At 46.7% G+C, this 25000-nt stretch overlaps 2 protein-coding genes across 4 annotated transcripts in view; both read left to right on the plus strand.

The window, feature by feature from the left end:
• Positions 1-472, plus strand: part of abch1 (ATP-binding cassette, sub-family H, member 1) — a 21486-nt gene extending 21014 nt beyond the window's left edge. For all 3 annotated transcript variants that reach the window (XM_031578944.2, XM_031578945.1, XM_031578946.2), the window contains exon 20: positions 148-472. In XM_031578944.2, the coding sequence (XP_031434804.1) occupies positions 148-254 (107 nt within the window). In that variant the 3' untranslated portion in view covers positions 255-472. The remainder of the gene's footprint in view (positions 1-147) is intronic.
• Positions 473-6011: 5539 nt separating this feature from the next.
• peli1b (pellino E3 ubiquitin protein ligase 1b) overlaps positions 6012-25000 on the plus strand; it is a 37285-nt gene continuing 18296 nt past the window's right edge. The window contains exon 1 of the mRNA XM_031578947.2: positions 6012-6573. The gene's annotated coding sequence lies outside the window, so the exon portion shown is untranslated. The remainder of the gene's footprint in view (positions 6574-25000) is intronic.

Raw genomic sequence — 25000 nt, forward strand, 5'->3', positions numbered from 1 at the left:
TAAAAAAAACACACCAGTCACCTGTTCTACCTGCGTCTGGTGTCTGGTTACCCTCTGGGCTACGTTAAACGGAAAGAATAAAAAAAAGTCTGTATCTGCTGTACTTTGAAGTGATAGGGGATTTGACCTCTGTTTGTGTTTTCATAGGATGGGGTCTTACGCGGCTGATGGTATGGAGGGGTTTCGCCGTCACTCTTGGCTGGAACACGTTCTTCCTCATCCTGGCCACAGTCATCCTCAAGCTGAGGTCGTGAAGTCACCTCCCCAACAAGACGTGTCGGGGGCGAGGGAGAGCCACGTCAGGCAAGACCCAGGCTCCGCGGCCCGGTGTAGGCCTCTCCCTCCACAACAACACTGGGCCTCCGGAAATGAAAACAAGGGTGAATGTCTGGGCTTGTCAGTCAGAACCACAGTTCTCCCTGTCTTTGTCAGCCGTGTCTCACTGGCAGCTTCAGAGCAAAACACACCTTATGCTTCTAAGCAGGTGATTTACAGCGACCAGCTATATGTAAGACATCTAGGTTTTTATATAAATGCACAACCTATAAGCATATCTAAATGTGAAAAATAGTGATATGACAATAACAACAGCAGGGCCAGCAAATGGGTAATGTGAATTAAATAGTGGAGGAAAAAAAAGGATTTGTCACCTGGTGCTTTAGACTCTCCTCACGTCTTGTAGCAGTTTTGTCTGTGCCTGGATTCCCCATAGTGAAGGGGGCCGAGTAGTTACATCATCATCACTGGGGAAAATCTGTTCATCTGATCACTTCCCCAATATGCTGGACAGAAGGGGAACTATGTTAACCAACAATCGTGTAAATATCAACCCGAGCCGACAGGTGTCAATATGTCTGAAACTTTGCTTTTTACGTAAACCCACACAATGCTTTACACGTTGCCTCTATAGCCTCTCTGGCGGGTGTCAGTTCAGCACTGCATGCCAGGAGAAAAATGGAAAAGAACCAATAAGAATCATTGTTTACATTCAGGTAAAGCTGTGTGCCTGGACCATGCACCATTTTAAGTGAAAAAATTGCACGTCTTTTTGTTTTTCGTTGTTTCATTGATTTTTGTATGATTGTATGCTAGACAGTTTTAACGTTTTAACTCCCAAAGCCATATGGTATATCTCACTGCATGTGTGGCAGTATAGCACAGCATTGTGAAGTATTTAATATTAGCTCTTTGATGAAATAAATATTAGCTCTTTGTGAAGGTTCCTGTTCTTTGTGGACAGTGTTAGTGGCCTGGAAATACACATATTATTATACACAGGAAAAAAGATAGGAGAATTGAGAGTAGAAGAGAGAGAAAAATGAGATTAGGCCAATATTGCTTATGTGCGTTAGAAACTCTCTGGGACAAGACAATGAAGGATATCATGAGTTCTGCTAAACAGCCAATTTAAATGGAAAGTTAATTTTCCTTAGTTCAATCCCTACCGCATGAAGTGTTATGTTCAATTCCATGTATACCCTTCCATACATATCCATGAAGCTGTTTTTAATTTGTCTGCTTATTTGCATTTTAGGGACAAGTTCATACTCGTTTGCCTTGTGTTCTCATCTTATACTGTTCATGCTCACCATTCTGTTGTTAATGCGTCTTCAGTTTTGTTTGCTGTTTTTGTTTACTATTTGCTGTTGGGACCACCCGTGTGCCTCCACCATTCCAGCAGGACTCCATGGCTGTGTTGTAGTTGTTGTGCGACGGACAAACAAAGATATGAATATAGCACAATAGGCCTCACAGAGGGTGTTGTGTTAGACCTAGAATTGTTGAGAATTCTGGTATTCTACCTCTCCTGGATCCTGTCATTATTATGTCTCGACTGTATCTATCTGCTATGTGTCAAACAAATATATAAAGAGTTGTTTAACTTTTGTCTTTTTAAAGAGTAAAACTTTTCAGTGACGTGTCTGTGTCTGGAGCTATGTCTATGTTTTTTTTCACAGAACCACTCTGCCAAATATTTCTTCACGTGTGTCATTTCTCATAAGCTCCAGTTCAGAGAACATGTGGCAAACATTGAGGTGGCAGATTGCACACCCAGACAAACTCCCCGCCACCTCACCACCAAACACTCTCAAGCATGTACAGTAGTGTATGTTTAGAAACCCTTTTGCGTTTGTTGTGTAACACACTATCTCCAGCTGTCTCTGGTGCTCCTGCCCTCTGTAATAACCTTAGCGCATCAGGTAGCCACTTAGGCCCTCCTCTGATTGCCTGAGACGGTATCTCTCCCCTTCATCCACCCCACATCAAGCCCAAATGGGGTGCACGTGGCTGGGATGCCATCTGAATCCAACTCCCTACGCCACCACAACCACCACTTACAGCTTTCACCCCACACCCCTCTCCATCAGCTCCTGCTCTCTCATCTTCCCCCCACTAGAGCACCTATTTGCATTTGAAATGTGGGGGTCAGGAGGTGAGAGAGAGAGAGAGAGAGAGAGCGATGTTTATGCACCCTATCACCTCACTTGAACACATGCAAACGGCATCCAACCTATCATTTTAACATCAATGCCAATCAGCTAACAGAGGATGAACGCGACACTAACTAGCATTACGCTCCATTACGGTTTGATCTGCTGGTAGATCATGAGCTGTAAATGATGGTTTGACCCATTAGAGCTATTCGGTTCTAGTGGAGCTGGAATAGAGAAGGTTCCGGAGAGGGCACAGGGGGACCATGCCCTCTTCAGGGGAATGTGGCACTCCTGTACCAGGGTTTCTCTCAGTGTATAAATAAGAAGGATATCATTTTAGTCAGTCACACCTATGTGATAACGCAATACCATTAGTGATATCACCACGCAGCCAACCACTTTTGACCCTCGCATTCTGTTCACACCTCTGCCACAGAGTTTCGGAAAGTGAGTCATGGAAGCACATCACCCTCGTTGGCCAAGAGATGAATCTCTAAACATTTCAGCTATTCGTCATCCCTATTAGCTTTCTCTTGACCTCCACGGCCAGGCAGAGAACTGCCAGTTAAACCTCTAATGAAGCTTAATCTCATTATCGAACTTTATTCCATGTTGCAATCCTTTATTTTTTTTCATGCGTGAAAAGCGTGCAGTAGCAAGTCTGAGCGTTGAGATGGATGGAAACAGCACACGGGTTTGCTCAGCTGTGTCTCAGTGCGGATCAGGAAAGGGGCTGCGGAAAACCTCTGCCTGTTCACAGCACACCGCAGCTAGAAGGTAATTGCAAGGATGTGGCAAGGTAGCTGATGACAGCTCCAGATTACAGCTCTCACCCCTGAAATTAAGAACAACAAGCCTATAAATACCTCCTCCCCGCTTCACACGTTTATGAAGGCGCTCACTCACAGGAAGGACAGACTGGTGGAGGGCACATACTGTTACAGGAAAGAGAAAAAAAAGAAAGATATAACATAACCCATATGGTATATGAATCTTGGTCTTTATTTGCCACCTTTATCACTGTATCAGAGATATCACTAAGGTAAGGAAATGAAAAGAGAGGGGCATTTTTAGGCCCACATGTGAAATACTGTGTCACAAGTGCATGAACAGCTGGAGATAAAGTCTGTTTGGGATTTAAGTCAGTCGGAGTTGTTCAGTGATGAAAAGATGTAAACCGTGATGAAGACCACAGAAGGCTTTGTTGGTACACACACACAATTCTCCATCATACTCTGTCACACACACAAATTAAACATTCACACAATCTCTCATGCTTGCAGCAGGTTTGTGATATTCTAAACATTTTGTAAACATATCTGTACACGGTAACTGTCGCCATGGTAACCTGCCAACAATCACAACGACCATGCCGGCCTCTAAACATAGGACAGTTGAGAAATGTAATATTTTGTGTAAGCACAAAAACTGGAGGGTTATTTCTTATCACATAATTCTGATAAATATATATATATATCCGTCACTCTTATCACATCATTTCACATATACCCTCTGTTTGTCCTACATCAGAGAACTGTTGTGAGCAACACAGACGCCGTAGCTCTGAACTGAGGAAGTTGTTGCTATGTTTTGAGAGTATTTGTAACAACTACTCATGAATGCACCCTTAGTGGGACAGAAAAGATCCCACTGGCCAGTGGCCTGGACTATGTACCCTGTATTTGTCACGTGACCGAATAACACTCTCTCCTTTCTATATTAAGACTCAGTAATGTTTACAAACCAAGTAGGCTACCTGATAAGGGCAGAGTTATACATGTCCTGTTGTCACGGATTACGATTCAGGTTTGTAGTTAAGGTTTACAGTGAACATAGTTGACACTAGTGTAGCTAAAAGGTGTGTGTCTGAATAACATTTTACATTCTGCAGACTGCCTATAGAGGTGCGTGTTCAGTAACCTGGGGAAGAAAAACATTTGCTGAGCATCCATCATATCTTGAATAACTAAAGTGTCTGTGTACGGAGAAAGGTGTGTCTGTTCTGAATTTGAGTAAAGACAAAGTCTGGAAAAGTAGTGCAGAGGTGTTGGTAGGCTACTGTTGCCCGGGGCGACGTAAACAGAGTTAACACATTTACAGGTTAGAAACACGCAACACTTAAATATGCTAGGGGACAGTTCAGATGAACAATTTTATGTCTTGTTTTTAATCACACCGTGCTGGGCTGTGTTGTGTGTGTGTGTGTGTGCCTGTGCGTGTGTGTGCCTGTGCGTGTGTGTGCCTGTATTTGAAGATGTTTTTGTACTAAGGCTAAACTTCTAACCCACCTTGACCTTATCCCTTATCAGATTTACGGCTGTGTTGCTATGAGATGCAAAGTAAGAGTGCCACAGAATAAATATAGTTCTCTCTGTTCTCTGTTCATGTGAACTCAAACAAATATGAGGCATACGAAAAGAGAGATATGAGTGCATCCCTGTGGGAAAGAAAGCACTAGCACCACATCAAAGAACCTGTTTTGGAATGAGTCGTATCTCCTCTGAGTATTTCACAACAGACAAAAATACAGCATTGCAGAATACTGCTGTTTTTCTCTGTCAGAACGTCTCTGTTTTAAAAGCTGTCTGTCCGCAAAGGTGTGAGAAAGCCGTGCAAGATAAGACAGCTGCAGAAATTAGCTGCCTCTCTCTGACACTCTCCATTGGGTGTGCTATTTCAAAGCACAGTGTCAATGTTAGCTCCATCGGTGGCACATCAACACACCCCATATAACCGTGTGCCTGGCATGCACCAAGAAACATTTACTACTTGTAATAGGCCCTGTGGTGTCAGCAACTGTGTGGTATATTAGCTGGTGTGGCTGTGTGTTTTATAGCCTCATGACAGAATCAAGATTTGAAAGGCATGTGTGTTTTTGATTACCTTGACCACAGAGTGCAATTATTTTTTTCCATTGAATCTGAAGCTGCACCAGTCATTTTTCCATTCAGAGGGTCATACACCATATAGGGATCTGGAGAGTGCACTTTGCCGCTGCCAAGGGAATAGGGTAAGAGAAATGTGGTGGCAAACAAGTTCATGATCCAAGACTGAGCACATTCTTTCCCTATGTAGCCAATTTAACACCACTACATCTCCTGTTTTCTGTCGTATGATTGATTTAATGAACGAATGGCAAATTATCATATTGAAATTATGTAATAAGGTTTCATATGTCGCTGGCGTGAGGAAGAGTGGTTTATGTACAAAACAATGTCTGACAGCATATCATAGGCAATAATGCACATTTTGTTGGTACAGTGCTCAGGAGCAACATCTTCTCAGACACAATGTGCTACTTGTAGTGTAGAGGATGTAGAATTTAAGGCAGAACAAAGAGCTGGCACCGACATAAAAGTGTATAATGGGTAATCTGTGTGGCATAGATGTTCAATCTTTTGGGCACTTTAAAAACGATGTAATACAATTCACAAGAAGTCACCCACTGCCAGCATAGCCTGAAATTAAGTTGGAAAATGAATTGAAGAATGAATTGCAAAATTAATACATGTTCAAACCCTGTACTGACCGCTTAGCGCTCCTTTTTTGTTACACTCAGAAACGACTACAGGCTACATTGAAAGCCGTCAGCATACACCATCCCTGTAATGGACTACATTATCCACAATCCACTTCGCGCAATTAATGACGCGGCAATTTTTTTCTCCTCCTTTCTTCAGCTAGCGATACAACTCCACCAAAATCTGTTTATGTTCAGAACAGAAGAAGCCACGGAGTGAAGGGCACACGTTGAGTGAAGTCGCTCTGCTCTTTTTGATGAATGTAGCAAAAAAAGCCAAATCGAAGGACGTAAAACAATACATATCTAGGTATAGAGCACTCGATCGCCGCGTTCTTTTAGTGTTGTGTTTTTTACTTTGCATCGTTGGAAGACCGCTTACCTGCCTTTGTTAGCTGGATTGGCTAGCTTACATTAACCAAAGCTCGCTAGCTCACTTGGAAGCTAGATATACGTTAGCCAGCTACGTAGCTGTTGGTTGTACGGCAGATTGTTTTTACTGAGCTAGCTGGCTAGCAAGCATCTGCTGGCTGGCTTTTACACCAGCCAGTTCGTCGGAGGACTGTTCGTATATCTCTGTCGTTTTGGACAAGTAAGGATCAACGTTAGAGCATCACTGTAAGTAGCCAAAACCCCACAGTTTATATTCCCATAGACCTGTAAACATTACGCCAAGTCAGTCTGCGTTAACATTAATGTAACATACTAGACGTGGCTTGTTGGGTCGTTAACGTATGCTGTCCATATAACTTCCACAACACGATCACACAATGTTGGCTCGCTGTGTAACTTAGCATACGATACTTCAGACTTTCCAGTTATTATGAACTTGGGCCACACAGTTTCTTAGGCTTTATATATGTCAGGTTTGGTTTGCAAGTTTTATGACAGTTGCAGTGTCATAGTAACAGACTTGATCACCTAATGTTACCTCGTTATCATAGTTGTTAAGGAGCTAGATAGCTCGTTAGATATAAGTAACTTTAGCTAGAAGTTGATTTGCTGTTTGAGTTAATTTCCTGTATTTCATCCAGATTTTGTACAATTTTCCATAACCGTGTCTATTAACGTGACATTGAATTGGTACTCTTAAATCAGGGTATACGTTTGCACGAATGGCAATGTTAATTCAAACAAGATACATTAAGTTATTACTGCGAGGCGGATAACGTTAACGTACATTGCTAGGTTAGTGTAACTTTTCAGCTGTGTATTTTTCCGAAATAAAAGATAATGTGTTCAGTTGCCCTGTAAAATATGGAATCATGTTAATAGTGTGGGAAATGTTCTTATTTGGACGGAACGGTAAACTCAGTTGGCTGCTGTGGCCTTGTTCACCAGCTCGTGCTGATCAAAGTTGCCCCACCATGAGGTACTATTGCATTTGAGGCACGCTCTTACAGCACGCAACATATAAGGTTACCCCGTGTTGTTTGTTTTGTAGTATGCATAAAGGAGCAGTCATACTTTTTAAGCTTGCGTGCTTAGTATTGTTCTGTTGTATTAAAAAGTGATTAGCATATTAATATAGCGTCCTCCCTTAGTTGAGCATCTGGCCGAGCGAAGCCAGCCATTGTCCCGTGATTTGAATCACTTTTGTTGACATCCCTACCACCCCCAACCAACCCTCCTCCCTTTCAAGAACCATAGCTGAGACTCAAGCGAATACACTTTATTCTACCTTTGTTCTAGAATTACATATCGTCATACGACCAACAGCTTGTTTATTGCTTTTTGTTAAGAAAATGTATTTGTGAGAAATCCCCACTATTTTGAAAACGTTGAGAAGTTAACTTTGAAGAAGCGTCGTTATAATCTGTGTGTGTGGAAGCAGAATGTACTATCCTGGTTATAATATGACAGCGAGGCGTTAAACCTGAACTGTCCTGCATATTTTGTATGCATCATTTAACTTAGAGGAAAAAATGAGTGCGCATTTGTCGGCCTGGAATGGGTGGGGAATTGTGTTGGGTATGCCTCGATAAGGCAATCAAGACAAATGAAATGCACGCATCTGAATGCACTGGCCAGCCTCCGTGCTATCGGCTTCCCTTTCCGGAAACCTGATCCTTGCCAATTGCAGCAGGGTGGCTGTGAAGCTTAGGGATAGCGATCTGGAGAGACTTGTCCGCCTAAGCGCGTTCTATTCCCCTGCTCTTTTTTTGTGTGTATATTTTGCACTTCCGCTTACGTTTGTCACGGCTGGAACCAGACAGTGTTGTTATACTTGAGGTAGTCAGACATTTCACCATACCGGTATTTTTAGCGTAGAGCCATGTGCTTTACTAATAGTCTCCTGTAGTGCGACGTATTTGGGTCCAGATGGTGGAGGTATATCCACCAGGCATATCAGAGACAGGGAGCAGGAATGAAGCAGAAGGAACAGCAGTGTAGCAGCAGGTAAACATTGCGAACGGCTTGTTCGGTGAGTATGCAAAACCTTGTTTGGATAGGTCAAGAAGGTGTGTTTTCTAAGGAGCTTGGGGGCTAAACTGAATTCAAAGTGGAATCACGGCTTACAGTCCCGACCTCTGACCTCAAAATGGGTATCGGTATGGAAGCTGATTGGCTGCGGCTGCAAACCTGCACAGTTTGGTTCAGACGTAGAGCTGCAGAGGCTTGTTATTGGGCTGGGCTTGGTTACATTTCACTCCTCCTCCTTCACGTTTCCTTTCCCTTCCGATAAGCACTTGATGCCACAGATATTGGTGCCAAATCACTGCGGGGATGAGAATGTTCTGGATTGGGATGTTACCCTGGGAGTAGTAGAGAGGGAAATACAGTGTGCTGGGATGGTGAACATGATGAAGTTGTTTTTTTTTTTCTGGGGATTATGTTTGTAATGGAAAGTAGGTCAGACAGTGGCCACATTAGCTGCTGTTTTACTGGGGTAGGAAAGGAAAACGCAGTAAAAACAGAAAGAAGGAAGGTGCCCCCCCTCCTAAAAGTGCTGCTGATTTGACTATTATTCCTCCTCTCTCCCCCCCCCTCTTTTTCCTCACTTTTTATGTCTCCTTTCTACCATGCTGACACAAACAGGATCATTTACACACACACACTGCTCCTGTTACCTTCAGTGCCTCGAGTGCAAACACTACTTACTGCTTTGATTCTGAAAGGGGAAAAAAAACCTTACCAAATTTGTAATCAACCCATAAGGGTGTTTATTCCTCTCCCTCTCTTGCTCAGACACACACACACACACACACACACACACACACACACACACACACACACACACACACACACACAAATAAATACACACATATAAACATATATAAACATGCACAAATTGCTATCCTAAGCGCTACCTCTGGAAAACCTGCCCAACTTATAATGACACCATAAGGCTGTTTTTTCCTTCTCACATACTCGCACAAGTGTCCTACGCATGTTTCTGTAGTTTCTCCCTTTTCTGGGCATGATTAATGGGCACTGTCATTGGGGAAATTAGTTTCTACAGGGGGGGGGGGGGTGTGTGTGTGTGTGTGTGTGTGTGTGTGTGTGTGTGTGTGTGTGTGTGTGTGTGTGTGTGTGTGTGTGTGTGTGTGTGTGTGTGTGTGTGTGTGTGTGTGTGTGTGTGTGTGTGTGTGTGTGTGTGTGTGTGTGTGTGTGTGTGTGTGTGTGCCTTAGGTTTCTTCTGACAGGTTGAGCTGTTGGAAACAGCGCAATCCTTTTTCATCTCAAGGGGAGTAGAGAACTGTAATGGGATGTCCTTCACTCTGGTTCCCATATACTTTTGCGCACACACACACGCACAGAAAATGCTGACCTCTGGGACTCGACCGGTTTTAGTGGACCTTACATTGCGCCTGCACATTTGTGGTTTTGCGTTTAGCACAGAAGCCTACATCAGGTGTGTGCGGTGTGTGGTTGCACAGTCACAGTTTTGTAACAGGCTCTTTGTGGTGAGTTTGTGTGTGGGGTGCTTGGTTGCTTAATACCCTTAGGCTGGTTCTGCTTGTCATGCACTTTCACTCAATGCACCCCCCCCCCCTCCCCAAACACAGGCATGCACACGTGCAGTCACCCACAGAACCTTCCACTCCAGCTTGCCTCATGATCTGCAGGACAAGCCCATCTCCTTCATGCCTGAACCAGATCTGTTTCCTGCCCCCCTCTCATTCCCTTCCTGTATGGATGCCTGCCTCCTCCTCCTCCTCCTCCTTCGTCCCCGTCCAAAACACACGTGCATGCTCACCCTCACCACGCAGTCGTTGTCATACATATACATATACATAGTCATGTGAGTTACTGAAAACCTATGGACAGACTAAGGCCTGTTAGCGGGATAGCATTTACCTGTGGAGTAAGACAAATGTTTGTTTGTTTTTGTTGAGCAATAGAACATAGTAGGAGAGGGATATATCCTGAAAAAAAAAAAAAAAAAAACATTTCAGTTGCAACTCTAGATTCCCACAGCTGTTATGGTATTTGAAGTATCACAAGACCTCAAGTGCTCTGCTCTTACATGCTGGTGTTCTGCTGCACCATATCTGACAGGGTCCTCTGTTATCGACCCCCCCCCCCCCCCTTCCTGGCATGGATTTCCCTTCTGCCAGTTTCTGTCTGCTTTGCTCCATCTGTCCAGCTCTCTTTCTCCATCACTTCCTATCTCATCTTTGCACCCCCCCCCCCCCCCCCCCCCCTTCATCTTTGCCCGTCTATCCCTCCCTCTTCCCCTGCTTCTGTTGGATTCTGGGAAACTCGCATGTTATGTTCCCAAAGCAGGAAGTTGGTACTTGAGTCATAGAGAACATGGGGAAGGAATATTGTTATTTTTTTTATTTAATTTTTCTTCAACCTGCCTGCAGCTCATCTGCATTACTGCTTCTGAATAATTCAACGGCCCATGAAACCCAAGCACCCAACCAGTTACATGACACACACCTTGTGGCAAAAACTTAACTTTGATGCGTGGGTGCAACAAGGGCCGGCTTGCGTAGCCTATTTGTCTGTGTCTGTGTCTGTGTGTGTTAGTTAATATGACCTGAATAATCATGTGACATTAATTTACTGTTGATTAGAAAGCAGCTGTGCTTGACTGACACACACACACACACACACACACCAATCACTCTTTTCAGGGTGGGGTTGATCACACTGCCTGATGCTGTGCTCAGTAATCAGGGCCAGATGGAGATGGTGTGGGTGGGTGTGTGTGTGTGTTTGGGATGGGCTGGACATGATGTTGATGTTCAACACACACACCATCTTTATTTCCTCATTGGGAAGTTCAGGTGCTGTGTATTATACGCTGGTGCAATTTTAACTATTCTAAGAATGTGTTAATGTGCCGTGGCATGTTTGGTATTTAAAACAAACACACACTCTCACACACACACACACACACCCAGAACATAACAGTTTGTTCTCAAAATGCAATCCGCACCACTCCCAGCACTCAAGCCCAAAGCGTCCATCTTTGTCCTGTGGTGTCCGCTCGTCTCTCTCCTGTGTCCCTCCCGCCCCTCCGGTTTCTCACCCCCTTGTGGCTTTTAATACAGAGTCCTGGGCTGGAAAACACCTTTGTCCCTCCCGAGCTACCGTAAGCCAATTAGCCCTGCTCTCTGCACTTGCTCTGAATGGCCCACTGTAAGCTCTTATGTGTTCAGACTGTCCCGCACTGTCCACCCCCCCCCCCCCCCCCCCAGAAGAGCCAAACAGGACTCAGGGGCTTAGCAGCCAACAGGGGCCGTGGGGTTGAGTGTTGGGCTAGGCAATAAACCCCTCCTCCCATCCTCCCCTCCCTCCCTTCCTCCCATCCTCCTATAATCTACAGGCTGTGGAGTGTTGGCCACTGACGTGTCTGATGACCCAGTTGTTGTCATTTCACCATTTGGCTCTTTCCTAGAAGGTGAGCAGGTGGCGGGGATGGGCAGGGGGTTGGTTTTGCCCTTTTTCTAACGCTTTGCCAGCACAGCAGTGAGAGAGAGCTGAGCAGTCGACCATGACCTGGAAGCACTTTATGAGCAGTCGTCCATGACCTGGCAACACTTGTGCTCCCTTTAAAAGTTAAATACCAGAACCTACACCTTCAGTAGCACGAGAGTAGAGATGATTATGTGTGTGTGTGTGTGTGTGTGTGTGTCTGTCGGTTTGTCTTTCTATCTCTCTCTCTCACAGAGGCAGAATTACTCATTTCCTGTCAGAGCTGAGCTTGAGGACTCGTGTGCTTTCCCACTTTTTATGCTATCGGCTCATTTGCTGCAATACCCGAGAGTACACATATGAGTCTACATGCCCACGTGGCGTTCTTGCGGTTGAGATTGCTGCTCTCACCACACACACTCTGTGCCCTCCTTATGTAGCCATCTTGGAAGGAAACTGAGATTGGCACAGAAGCATGAGCAGTGAACCACAGCAGCAGCCTGGCATGGTGTGTTGCCTGGTCTAACCTTTCTCATGTTCTTGTTGTGGATGCTCATTGGTGTGTTGTCTGGTCTAACCTTTCTCATGTCTTGTTGTGGATGCTCATTGGTATGTTGTCTTGTCTAACCTTTCTCATGTCTTGTTGTGGATGCTCATTGGTGTGTTGTCTTGTCTAACCTTTCTTATGTCTTGTTGTGGATGCTCATTGGTGTGTTGTCTTGTCTAACCTTTCTCATGTCTTGTTGTGGATGCTCATTGGTGTGTTGTCTGGTCTAACCTTTCTCATGTCTTGTTGTGGATGCTCATTGGTGTGTTGTCTGGTCTAACCTTTCTCATGTCTTGTTGTGGATGCTCATTGGTGTGTTGTCTGGTCTAACCTTTCTCATGTCTTGTTGTGGATGCTCATTGGTGTGTTGTCTTGTCTAACCTTTCTCATGTCTTGTTGTGGATGCTCATTGGTGTGTTGTCTGGTCTAACCTTTCTCATGTCTTGTTGTGGATGCTCATTGGTGTGTTGTCTGGTCCAGCCTTCCCCATGTCCTGTTGTGTTTGCCCGGGCTTGACTGTACGGCTCTCGGGGGCTGGATGCTCAGAGCTGTGTTTGCAGAATGCCCGAGCGAGGGACGAGCGCTCGCCTTCTGAGGGGAAGCGTTTGATCCAACGTGCTCTGCAACTTCAAAGACCCGCCGCTGTCTTCTCTTGTGGTTTTTCTCTTCACACTTTCTGTTTTTGTAGTTTTGTTCTAGTTTATTGCGCAAGGGGACACAAGTTCCTTGCCACGCCGGTGAGTCCGATATGTGACTGTGTGTGTGTGAGAACCGCGTTGTGGGTTGGCTCATACAATGCTGTTTGTGCGAGAGAAAAAGAGACTTCTCTGCTAGCTTGCGCATCTTTATTTTCCTGGGCCTGCCTCACGTGTGTCTGCCTGGCTCTGAGTGGGACCTCAGACCAGATGGAGACGTGTGGACGACCCAGGGGAAGCCGAGGCCGCACACCCTTGACGAAAGAAGAGGATGAAGACCGGAACAGAGGAAACCTGATGGGAAAGGTTGCCTCTGTTAGCTGTTATCGTATGGAAGTGGGAGAGAGATGGCGAGGGCGAGGACGGTTCGCTAGCGCAGGACAGAGAGGGGTTGGGCGTGAGTGGTGTCACTCCTCCCGTGCGTAAGCGTGACTCACTTCAGTCAGCTTGGTTGGAGTTGAAATTCTGATAGTCCCCTCCTTTGAACCAACACCCATTCCATTTTAAACCTTTCTTTACTTCGGGAGTAAAAACTCTGTTTCTCGTTTCTTTCAGTTAACATGGGCTAAACCTTATTTGTGAGACTATAAATGTGTATGACTACTAGTAGCAAGGTCATCACACACACACACACACACACACACACACACACACACTTTTTAGTGTGTTTACCACCTAGACCTTAGAGGCCTTCTCCTCACTCCCTCAAACACGTCTCAGCCAGCCTCATATCTATCCTAATGTCTCTGAGTGGTCAACAGCTCTCTTTATGGACAAAGCATGAATCCAAACAAAACTGTGTAACATGATGGTATGCTGAGAGGACTGGGACGGTCTCTGTCTAAGGTAGCACCTCCCTGAAGTGGACACATGGTATCCCGACCCTGGCCTTCCTGAGCCCCCTGAAGTGGACGCATGGTATCCCAACCCTGGCCCTCCTGAGCTGAGCCCCCCTGGAGCTCTCTCTGGTGCAGAGTCCAGCCGGCCGGTCAGCAGACTGGTGTCCAGGGGGAGAAAAACTAGACCAGGACTTGGAACCACATCAGGAGGGGGTGCCGTGCCTCATCAGTTATTCTGTGACTGATACGCTCTCAGAGGTCCGTGTGTGTCCGTGCTCCCTTCCCTCGATACGCTCTCAGAGGTCCGTGTGTGTCCGTGCTGCCTTCCCTCGATACGCTCTCAGAGGTCCGTGTGTGTCCGTGCTCCCTTCCCTCGATACGCTCTCAGAGGTCCGTGTGTGTCCGTGCTGCCTTCCCTCGATACGCTCTCAGATGTCTGTGTGTGTCCGTGCTGCCTTCCCTCGATACGCTCTCAGATGTCTGTGTGTGTCCGTGCTCCCTTCCCTCGTCCTGGGCCTTCGTGACTGCCTGTCTCCTCTTTAGTCTTTGTCTGCCTGTCTCTCTTGTGTACTACAAGGTGATTATGCTCCTAGGTGATGGCAATATGATCCTATTTCTTTTTATTTTTGCAGAGCGCCGGTCTGTCATGTTTTACACTGCGTCTTGCTACTCGATGATTAGGCAGGTGGTAAGATAAGTGGAGAGAGCGAGAGGAGGAAAGAACGAGGGATGGAGCGAGAGGTGTGTGTGTGTGTGTGTGTGTGTGTGTGTGTGTGTGTGTGTGTGTGTGTGTGTGTGTGTGTGTGTGTGTGTGTGTGTGCGCGCCCTCGGTGCCTGTGGCGTCTCGGACCTGCTTTTCCAGGACCGGCAGCCGGATCGATTACCCGCCACACGCTGCTCTCATCTGCCCCGCCTGCAAACCTATCCCCCCGCCACCATCCCTCTTGCAACCCAACCCGCACAGCGCTGTATCAAGGTCACCCTCCATCAGACGCTTCAACAACCACACATGCCCATATACTAATATAACCACACACACACACTGTCCATAGTGGAAAATGTGTCTGGCCATGAAGAGGGACTAGGATAAGGTTGATTGGCTGTTTGGTGGTGAGGGTCGTCATTGAGCTCTTTCTCAGTTTCCCAGTGTTTTGCTCTTTTTTTCTGTCTTTCTTTCTCTTCCTCTGACTGGCACAACAAAAGGTCCGGCGTGATGCCTGCTTCACAGGCCAATTAAAGGGCTATTAGAGCGGCCATGAAAGGGATCCAAATGAAACGGCACAAAGGCATTTGTTTAGGGAGGCTCCTTCTGCCAAATGGCACCCACATCCACGTGGCACCACTTCTTTAGTCACCAGCCCTGTGTGTGTGTGTGTGTGTGTGTGTGTGTGTGTGTGTGTGTGTGTGTGTGTGTGTGTGTGTGTGGGAGAGCTAGTGTGAGTGCGGGTGTGAGTGCTTATCCCCAAATTGTCTTTAAAGCACAGTGCAACAGCTGCTGTGATTGCTGATGTGGCTTTTTTTTTTAAAGTGTGATTGTGGTAGCTTGGCCACCCATCTCTTCCTCTCTTCCTTTCCTCTTCCCCTCTCTCTCTCCCTCACCTCTCCTTCCCCTGACTGTAAGCAGTACCGGTGGGCTAAGGCACTGGGCTCTTGATGTGGTTGCCTCTCACACTCTCCTCGCTCCTCCTTCTCATTTGTTTGCCCCCCTTCATGTCCGATCTATTTCTGACACCCTCACGGAGGGCGGATTCCCACTCCTTCATCTGAGCGTGTGCAATCTGCCTCCGCCCCCCCCCCCCCACCCCTGCGAGAGCCAGCACTCCTACTAAAGGCCGATTTATGCACAACCTGATGCGCACCTCCCCAGAAGTGTAACTACGCGTCACAACATCTCAGACCAAAACAACTGTGATTGGTTCGCTTGCCAAAGGTTTGCGGGTGAGTTGATGAAGTCTTTACCAGTGCAGATGCAAGATTATTTGTTGACCCATCAATCGCGCTGTTATGAATTGCTTCACTTTGGTAAGTTAGCTTGCTAATGTTGTTAGATGGCAGATGCCTTGAAATTCACCTCAGACGTATTAACGGGGTTGTTACAGATTGTACAGTGTCTATTTCCCAGTAACTTAAGCGGTAATCTAAGCAAAGAAAAGCCAAACAAATAACATTCCTACTCCAACACGGGCAGCAACTGCATTTGGTCCGCCATGTTTGTTTATTTTTGTCCAAAATAGCATTGCAGAGTGACTCACTCACAGGCACGCAAGTATAAATGCTAACAACAGCGTAGGCCACTTGCATAGGCACTCTGATTTATAGTTGCTCGTAGGCTCTACGCACTGATAACAGGAAGCCTAATTGACAAGGCAGTGCCTGATGGTGACTTCTCCAAGCATACTTGTGTTTTTATGTAATACTGTCTGAGTAGCAGATATGGCCGTATATACTGGGGGATTTATACAAACATGTTTTTTTTTTTTGTTAAGCTTCATCTCATAAATGTTGGCTTGTCCTAATCCGTTTGAGGGATGGCAGACTGTCACTGGGTAAAACCCAGGGAGTCAGGATTGGGAGGGTTAGCTTCAGCCAGTTAGCATCAGGTGGGACTATTTCCGTGTTTGAACCACTGGGGGAAATTTTGTGGCCAATAGACGGTGCCTCCGTAGACTTCAACTGAAAAGTGAGCTGACCGAATAAAGCAATTACAACATTTCATTCTGTAATCCTTGATTATATTGCTGTTTGTCTGTCCAAAATGTTAAAGGTTTTCAAGCGAGTTTGTAAAATTCAAATTTTGCCATTGCCTGCCACTAATTTGATGGCTCATGCCCAAGTTTAATGTATGGCATTAGCCTCCTCACGTAGACATGTCAATCTAATTCATGAATGATTTAGGCTACGACAGGTAGGCATAAAGCCACAATGAATGAATGAACTAAATGAGCCGCAGCTGAATCCACTGATTACTTCTTTAGAATCGATAAGAAGATGGGGGGAAAACGACTTTCTATTGTTTTACAGACTTTTATTTTTGCATTTCAGGGCACAGTAATTGCCTACCATTTTGACAATAGTCTTCCTTACTAGTTCGCTGTTTGAACTCCAGTTGACACACTGGTGCTCAGCTGATATTGCCCTGAGCCTGCCTCTATAGCCCTGAGCCTGCCTCTATAGCCCTGAGCCTGCCTCTATAGCCCTGATATAGCCCTGAGCCTGCCTCTATTCATAGTTTTCAGTCACGTGACTACAATAGGTAGCTGACGGGCAAAAAGAACAGCGAAACAGCGTTAAACAGTGGACAACTTCGAGCAGTGCCGCCTACTCAACTACGATCGCCATCAACCACAGACCATACCACTATAGCCAGACAGAGATATTTAGAAAAAAATAAAACGTTTGATCCATGTACTGCACCCGCTGACATTTTTATTTCTTTAACCTCGACGAAGTCCCTGCCAGAGCTCCAGTGTGGAGATATTTATATCTATCTAATAGAAAATCCATCCCCCTACACATCTCAAAAACTGAAAGCCTACAAAAGCACAGATAGTTATTTAATTTTCAGAAGTGGATGGGTTCACAACGCTGTCGTCTGGAAGGTGAAAACAAAAAACATCTTCATAATCAGAGCAAAGATGAGTGCCATTTAATAGCTAGCTACCAGCTAGCGAGATACCTGCTGTTAGCTACGAGATACCTGCTGTTAGCTACGAGCTACCTGCTGTTAGCTAGCAGCCTTTAGCCTACCCAACGCTGTTCTTTATCATTTGACACAATTTTCTGGTTTAAACAAGTACGAACACCTCGTCTGGCGAATGACAACTTAAATGATCTTCCCATTTATTTTCTACTGGCATTGTAGTATTACCAGTTGGATGACAAAATACACTAGCCTAGCCTACTTGCTTAGGTACTTGTCGCAATCTCAGAGAAGAAACCGGGTAATCCAATTTGAATTGTGTTGATGCTTTGTTTCTTGACTTTATTACTTGATCTATTCCCGTTTTAGGTAGTTATTCTGATAAATGAGGCGACCAGAACAGGGTGACTGCTTTTATTGCCAGCCCCAAAAGGATGGCTGCTTTACTGTGTGTCCGAGAAAAATTGACCCAGAAGACGTCTACAATCAACTGGTAGCAACGTGGGCGGGTTTTAAATGCGCCGATTTGAACAGCCAACCGAGCAACAACTGTCTAGCATTTTACTACCTAAGTCAGACAATGTTAAAGCGGAGATATTAAATGATATTGAATGAAAGGTGGTCGGTTCCTGTATAAACTCCAGTGTTAGACAGGTGTGGAATGTGTTTTTTGCCCTTCAGCTGGTCATTCTGACGTCACGTGAAAACTATGAATAGCCCTGAGCCTGCCTCTATAGCCCTGAGCCTGCCTCTATAGCCCTGATATAGCCCTGAGCCTGCCTCTATAGCCCTGAGCCTGCCTCTATAGCCCTGATATAGCCCTGAGCCTGCCTCTATAGCCCTGAGCCTGCCTCTATAGCCCTGATATAGCCCTGAGCCTGCCTATATAGCCCTGAGCCTGCCTCTATAGCCCTGATATTGCCCTGAGCCTGCCTCTATAGCCCTGATATGGCCCTGAGCCTGCCTCTATAGCCCTGATATGGTCCTGAGTCTGCCTCTATGGCCCTGAGCCTGCCTCTATAGCCCTGATATGGCCCTGAGCCTGCCTCTATAGCCCTGATATGGTCCTGAGTCTGCCTCTATGGCCCTGAGCCTGCCTCTATAGCCCTGATATGGTCCTGAGTCTGCCTCTATGGCCCTGAGCCTGCCTCTATAGCCCTGATATGGTTTGTGATGTCAACTCCTACATCTCTATAGGGAATGCATTGTAAATGTCAAATCTGTGGAACTGAATGATAGCTAGTTAAATCTACCTTTCTGGCTTTTCTCTTTCTTTATCCCTTCTTTCTCTCTCTCTCTCTCTCCGCCTCCCTCGTGTCTCGGCTCGGTGTCAATACGTGTCTCTGTGTCCATTTCCCTTTGCAAAGGTGTGAAATTGCGACATTTCATAGAATTCTGAAGCAGTGACGGCAATAGTTTTGCAGCCATCCGCCTGGTGCAGAATGTATATGAAAACACTGCATTTCATCCTGGTACGAAATGCGCCGTATAAATAAAGCTTGATTTGATTAAGATATTCCAGTTTTAGTGGGTTTTTGTGATATGCTGTGAAATTACCTTTTGAAGATAAAGTTAAGCAACTGATTTTGTTACTCTAAGTTTTAGTAAACCTTAAGTTTATCGCCTCAGTGCAGATTTAATAAATGTAATATTCAGTAATAATGTATAGGTTCTCTAGAAAATGGCAGTATGGAGCTGTAACTATTTTTCCTCATCGCCCCCACCCCTAGTATGCACCCTTACATGGCTGCATCTGACTAGCCTGCCTGCCTCCCTCCCTGCTCTTTATAGCCAAGCTCTTCTCATTGCCAACAACCCCTTTGTGAAAGTGCAGCATATCAGACGACATCCCTGTCGTTTATAGACGCGGGGTGGGGACAAAAGTGAGCTGAACTTTCGGTGCCTGCCAAGAATCACACCCTTTCCCTGCCTCAGGCGTCGCTCCCAGCCCTGAGAGCCTGGGCGAGGACAGGGGAGGAGAGGAGAGGAGAGGCAGCACTCCGGGGGAGGCTTCTAGCGCTGCTAGCTCCCCTTTAGGCGGAGGTCACACAAAAGGCTGCTTGTCCAAGGGAGCTGAGGTGGCCACAATGGCCCTCTTCTCCTCCCCGACTCCTGCTCCTGCTCTGTGGAGGGCTGCGTCACCCCAGGCCCCGACTCCGCTTTTGTCCCAGGTCCGAGCCTGGCGGTGCGGGGGTAGGCTTTAGAAGCCACCAGAATCCCTTCCACAAATGGGGGGGGATGACGTGTGTCTCGCCATTGCGACCTTTTCTTGTTGTGGTAGACGAACGTCGGTTCACCATGACGAGGAAGTCAAAAATGCCGTACCAGTGAGATTGCATCTATATGACTAATGGTGTGCTTCGAATGCACATGGGGAGCATGTGATTGCATTGTGTGTTACTCAGACGGCCACTTTTTCCTCTTCTCGTCCAACCCCCCCCCCCCCCCCCCCCCCCCGGCCGGTGATGGGGATCACCCAGACTGCCAGGCGTGCTGGTCATGTGACTGTTCACATGCTGTGAATGTCAGGACCGATTACAGTGCCTCTGTGAGCGACGTGAGGTAAGCTGGGAGCCTGAGCCGTGCCTCTGTTTGGGTTTGCCTTCTTAAGTGGTTCAGGTTAATGATCAGTTGCAGACAACCATGGAAATATTTGTTCTCTTCTTCACCCTGCCCTCCTTTTGTGCAGACCCTCTTTGTAGGCTATGTGTGCTCAATGTGTATTATTCAGTTCTGCTGGAGGGTGTGTGTGTGTGTGTGTGTGTGTGTGTGTGTGTTTGAGTGAGAGGGGCAGATGTACTGCGTTGATAGGAGATGGGAGTGTTTGGTACGTGTACACTTGCTTTGTCTAAGATTGTTTACGATGAGATCATGCCCCTTGGCATTATGCGTGCACATGCACGGCCGTGGTTTGTGTGTGTGTGTGTGTGTTCATGAGCTGATGGAAACACTGGAATTTCCACACTTGCTCAGAAGGAGACACGGCGGAACATTCTCTGAAAGCAATCGTCAGCTTCTTCCAACAGCCGTCCATAGGGTCTTTCTGTTAGCCAATCCGACTGACTCACTTGGCCATTAGAACTCCTGTAGTAGAACATACCAGTCAAAACACACAAGGACGCACACTGTCACATGCTCACACACACACACATACACTAACATTCTCTCTTTGACCACATTAACACCTTGCTGTAATCTGTTGCCTATATGCCACTGTCCAATCAGAATCTGATCTCACTTGTTGTTGTTTCCACACCTGGGGGGTGTGTTGTTGTTATTATCTGGTGGTGCGACCAGATCTCATGGAACATACCAGGAATAATGTGCCTGCGACATGCAGGAAGAGATTCAACTGGCACAGCTGTTCGTGGGAGCTCAGAGGAACCACAAGAATCCCACAGCTGGCACACCGCCCTGACCACGCCAGCCCATAATCTGTTCCGGCCACGCTGGAAGTCGTTTTGGGATGGATTGATAGAGGGAGGGAGGGAGGCAGGCAGGCCTCCAAACGAGGCAGGCGCCTAAACCAATGCTGTTACTGCCACAGTTTAGCACTTCAGACTAGTGTCAGACTAAGGTCCTGGCCCTAGGTGCGACCTCAGGATTGGGGCCATGGTTCATCGCGGGGGGAGGGGAGGCGAGGCGACGCCTTCCTGGAAAAAAAGCCCTCCTCTCTAACGATAACAGCACAGCGTGTTCCCAGTGGTTGGGTGTTCACAGCACACGAGTTAAGTCTTCTGCAGATTTTGGCCAACCTCTGTGAATTCTCCTCACTTGACGCAGTTTAAAAAAAAAATCATAATGGTTTATTGAACCTTCCTCACCAACGTGCTGTAAGGACAGACCCAGAAATAGCTGTGTGTTGTGTTTTTTTTCAGGCTGAGGAACACAGTTGGTTTGTTACGGAGTGGATTCCACAGGCTGCTTTCCTTATCCACCCTGTGTTTTGTTGCTTGTTCAGTTTCTCTCTCTCGCTCTCGCTCGCTCTCTCTCTCTCTCTCTCTCGGCTCTTTAAGTATGTAAAAGTGAAACATGAAAAGACTGGGATATTTCCAAGGCTGAGAAACAGGCAGGGCTATTTAGAAGGGAAGTGTAAAAAAAATTCAGAGGTGTGTGTGTGTGTGGGGTGGGGTGGGTTGTAATCCCACAAACAATTTTGGAACACGTGCGACGCAGACAGACACCAAGTTGGGGAAAACGGGAATGAGAGCCCTGCCCAAATACCAAGAACTCTGCTGCACTGGGCAGGACTCCACAGCTCTCTGTCTCGGCTCCAGATGACTGTCAGATGTGTGTGTGTGTGTGTGTGTGTGTGTGTGTGTGTGTGTGTGTGTGTGTGTGTGTGTCTAAATGTTAAGCTAAGGAGAGAAAGAGCGAGAGAAAGGCAGCATTCTTTGCCTTCATTATCGATAATCAAACATTTGAGTGTGACATTGCCCCGAGTCCCTAGTGTTGTTCAGCAGGCCAATGAAAGTTCTCTAATGTGCGGACCAGCCAATGAAAGTGCTCTAAAGTGACGACCAGCCAATGAAAGTGCTCTAAAGTGACGACCAGCCAATGAAAGTGCTCTAATGTGAGGACCAGCCAATGGAAGTGCTCTAAAGTGACGACCAGCCAATGAAAGTGCTCTAAAGTGACGACCAGCCAATGAAAGTGCTCTAAAGTGACGCCCAGCACTCCTGGTTGTGTATGCTGTGTTGTGCTGCCTCTGCACGTGTGCGCGGCTGATGCTGCAGCGTGTGACTGATGGCTTCCTTTCGAAACGAGTGTCAAACACGGCCTCAACACCTCAATCACACCCTCACTTCCTGCTGGTAGTGCTGAGTGTGAGGCCTAGTTCTCACACTCCCCTTTTCCCTGCAATCTCTTAATGAGCACTTTCTCTCCCTCCCTCTCCATCTTGAACTTGGCCTGTTCCTTCGGTGCCCTCCCTTGTTGGGCATAAGCTTGGCAGACCCGTGCGTGCCCTGCGCCCAGCGCCAGCATTCCGCTCAAGCAGCGGAGGTGTCAGCTATCCCACCGGCCTGGCAGCGCGGGGCACCGGCAGGCCACCCACCGCGTACCCGTCAGGTGCCCTTTGCCCATTATCTGATGACCCACATCTGAACCAGGGCAACACGACGGCGCCCACTGATCACCTAGGCGAGAACAGAAAGTGCTTTTCTTTAGATCTCTTTTCGGTTTCGCTCATCTCTCTGCTCTGTACTTCCTCTTTTCGCTTGCTTCTGCCCTGTTAATTCTCTCTTTCCCTTTCTCTCTCTCTCTCTCTCTCTCTCTGTCCCTCTCCCCCTATCTCTCTCCTCCTCTCTTTCTCCCTCTCCTCCTCCTCTCCCCCCTCATTCCCTCTCCTCCTCTCTTTCTCCCTCTCCTCCTCCTCTCCCCCTCTCTCCCTTTCCCTTTGTTCATTCTCTTCTTTTGCATTATGAATCGAGCTCCAGTCCTCCACTTCCCTGGCCAAGCCTACAGTGTGGCTGCTGTTTAGATGGAGTAAATGTCATCACACACACACACACACACACACTAATTCTTACCTACTTTGACTCCTGGCTTTTGCCCATTCTATATCCAGCCTTTGGGCTGCCTTCTCTGAATTGCTGTTTCTCCTTTTATTCTTTGTGTGCCGTGTGTTTTAGTCAGATGACTCGTACATCGCTCCAGCTTGAAAAGGACCTTTTTGTAGTCATTTAATAATCTGCTGTTCAGCTATAACTGAAGCGGCACAACACTTAGAGCTTCAGGATTCTACATGGCCCAAGCAGTAGTCTGAGCTGAAGCGCTAGTTTACCATACATGTACCATAAGCTTCTAGCTCATATATTTCTATAGATACCTACTGCTAGTTTGACTAACTTTTCACAGTAGACTTGCAGTACCATACTCTGAGGGTAATGTGTCTGATCGTTCAGCTCCTACAAAAGCCAAGCAATTAGCGCCGCTATAAATAGAGTCTCTTGGAACACAGTTGTCATATCAGTCTTGCTTCCGTCTCGGGGCAGAGACCAACAACAGTTATGACCTTTAGGAGCAGGCCTGTGTGTCCGAGGTGATTTTTTTTTTATTTTTTTTTTATACAACACAGGCCCCAGTGCTCACAAGGTGACTGTCAGATCAACTCGAGTGTGTCCATTTGGCTTTCAAATCTGGCCGTGTGTGTGTGTGTGTGTGTGTGTGTGTGTGTGACAACGCCTCCGAGGTGCTTATCATCCAACCACGCCTGTTGGCTGGTAATTTAGAAAATGTTAAGTTTGATACCCACATTTAGTTGTGTGTGTGTGTGTGTGTGTGTGTGTGTGTGTGTGTGTACTTGGAATTTATAATTACAGATTGCGCTCTGTGACATTTAGAGTAGTGAAACGCTACTCTAAGAGTTTCCTCAAACCTTCAGTACTGCTGTCGTTTATTTGTATGAATCTCGGCAATACATCTGGTGTGTGTGTGTGTGTGTGTGTGTGCGTTGAGGCTAAAAATGTCCCTCTTGGTGGCTGCATGATTTGTACCTGTCAGCTAGCTGTGGGGGGGTGAGATGTTTGTGGTTCAGTGGAGAAATAATCAATGCAGCGATCAATGGCTAAGTGTATCCAGCACAGCATGCACACACACACGTACGTTCAGGTTGTGATGCTATTTCGCTTGAAAAGGATTCATATCTCACCTTTCTGTGTTACACCAAGTGTGTGTGTGTGTGTGTGTGTGTGTGTGTGTGTGTGTGTGTGTGTGTGTGTGTGTGTGTGTGTCACTCACACAAGCCTGAAAGTCTACCAACGGAAGACTCCAGCACCTTTTCATGTTAATCATGCTCACTATAATTCTTCAGAGTTTCTGCCCTGACCTGTATTTCCTGTCTTTTACATCAAAAGAGAGTTTACACACACACACACACTCTTCCATACCTACAGACCCGTCTGCACATAGCATAGGAAGAGAGCTGAGAAGAGTGTTGAGCTCAGACTGAGGTGGGGCGAGGCGATAGAGGGGTGGAGAGGAAGTGTGAGAGGACAAGGGGGCTGGACTGGACTGCATGGCGACTCGTCCCCTCAGCTGACCGGCTGGCGAGAGAGAAAGAAGGCGAGAGAGAGAGGGAGAGAGGGAGAGACTGTGGAACAGAGCTTTTGGGCCACTGGTGGCTGTTTGTATGGGTGGGATGGAGGGGTAATTACGATGCCACGTGTTTGGGTTTGGAGCCCGCAGAGGCCAGGGTTAAGCCGGGATACCCATCACTGCACAGCAATCACAGACACCCTAGCTAGAATAAAGAGCTGGGAGCCTCCTCTGATGTTAAGGACATTGTGCGTATGTTGATGCACTTCTGGCATAGCTTGTTTTGGCAGAACAGAACTATGAACTACCATCAGATGAAGATGTATCTTACAGTGCCACCCCACCCCACCCCATGTCTGTGGGGGTTTCCCCTCACTGGTAGTCCCGCTGGCTCTGTCTGACCTCATCACGGTGA

This window comes from Clupea harengus, chromosome 13 (assembly GCF_900700415.2).
Source record: "Clupea harengus chromosome 13, Ch_v2.0.2, whole genome shotgun sequence".
Lineage (NCBI taxonomy): Eukaryota > Metazoa > Chordata > Actinopteri > Clupeiformes > Clupeidae > Clupea > Clupea harengus.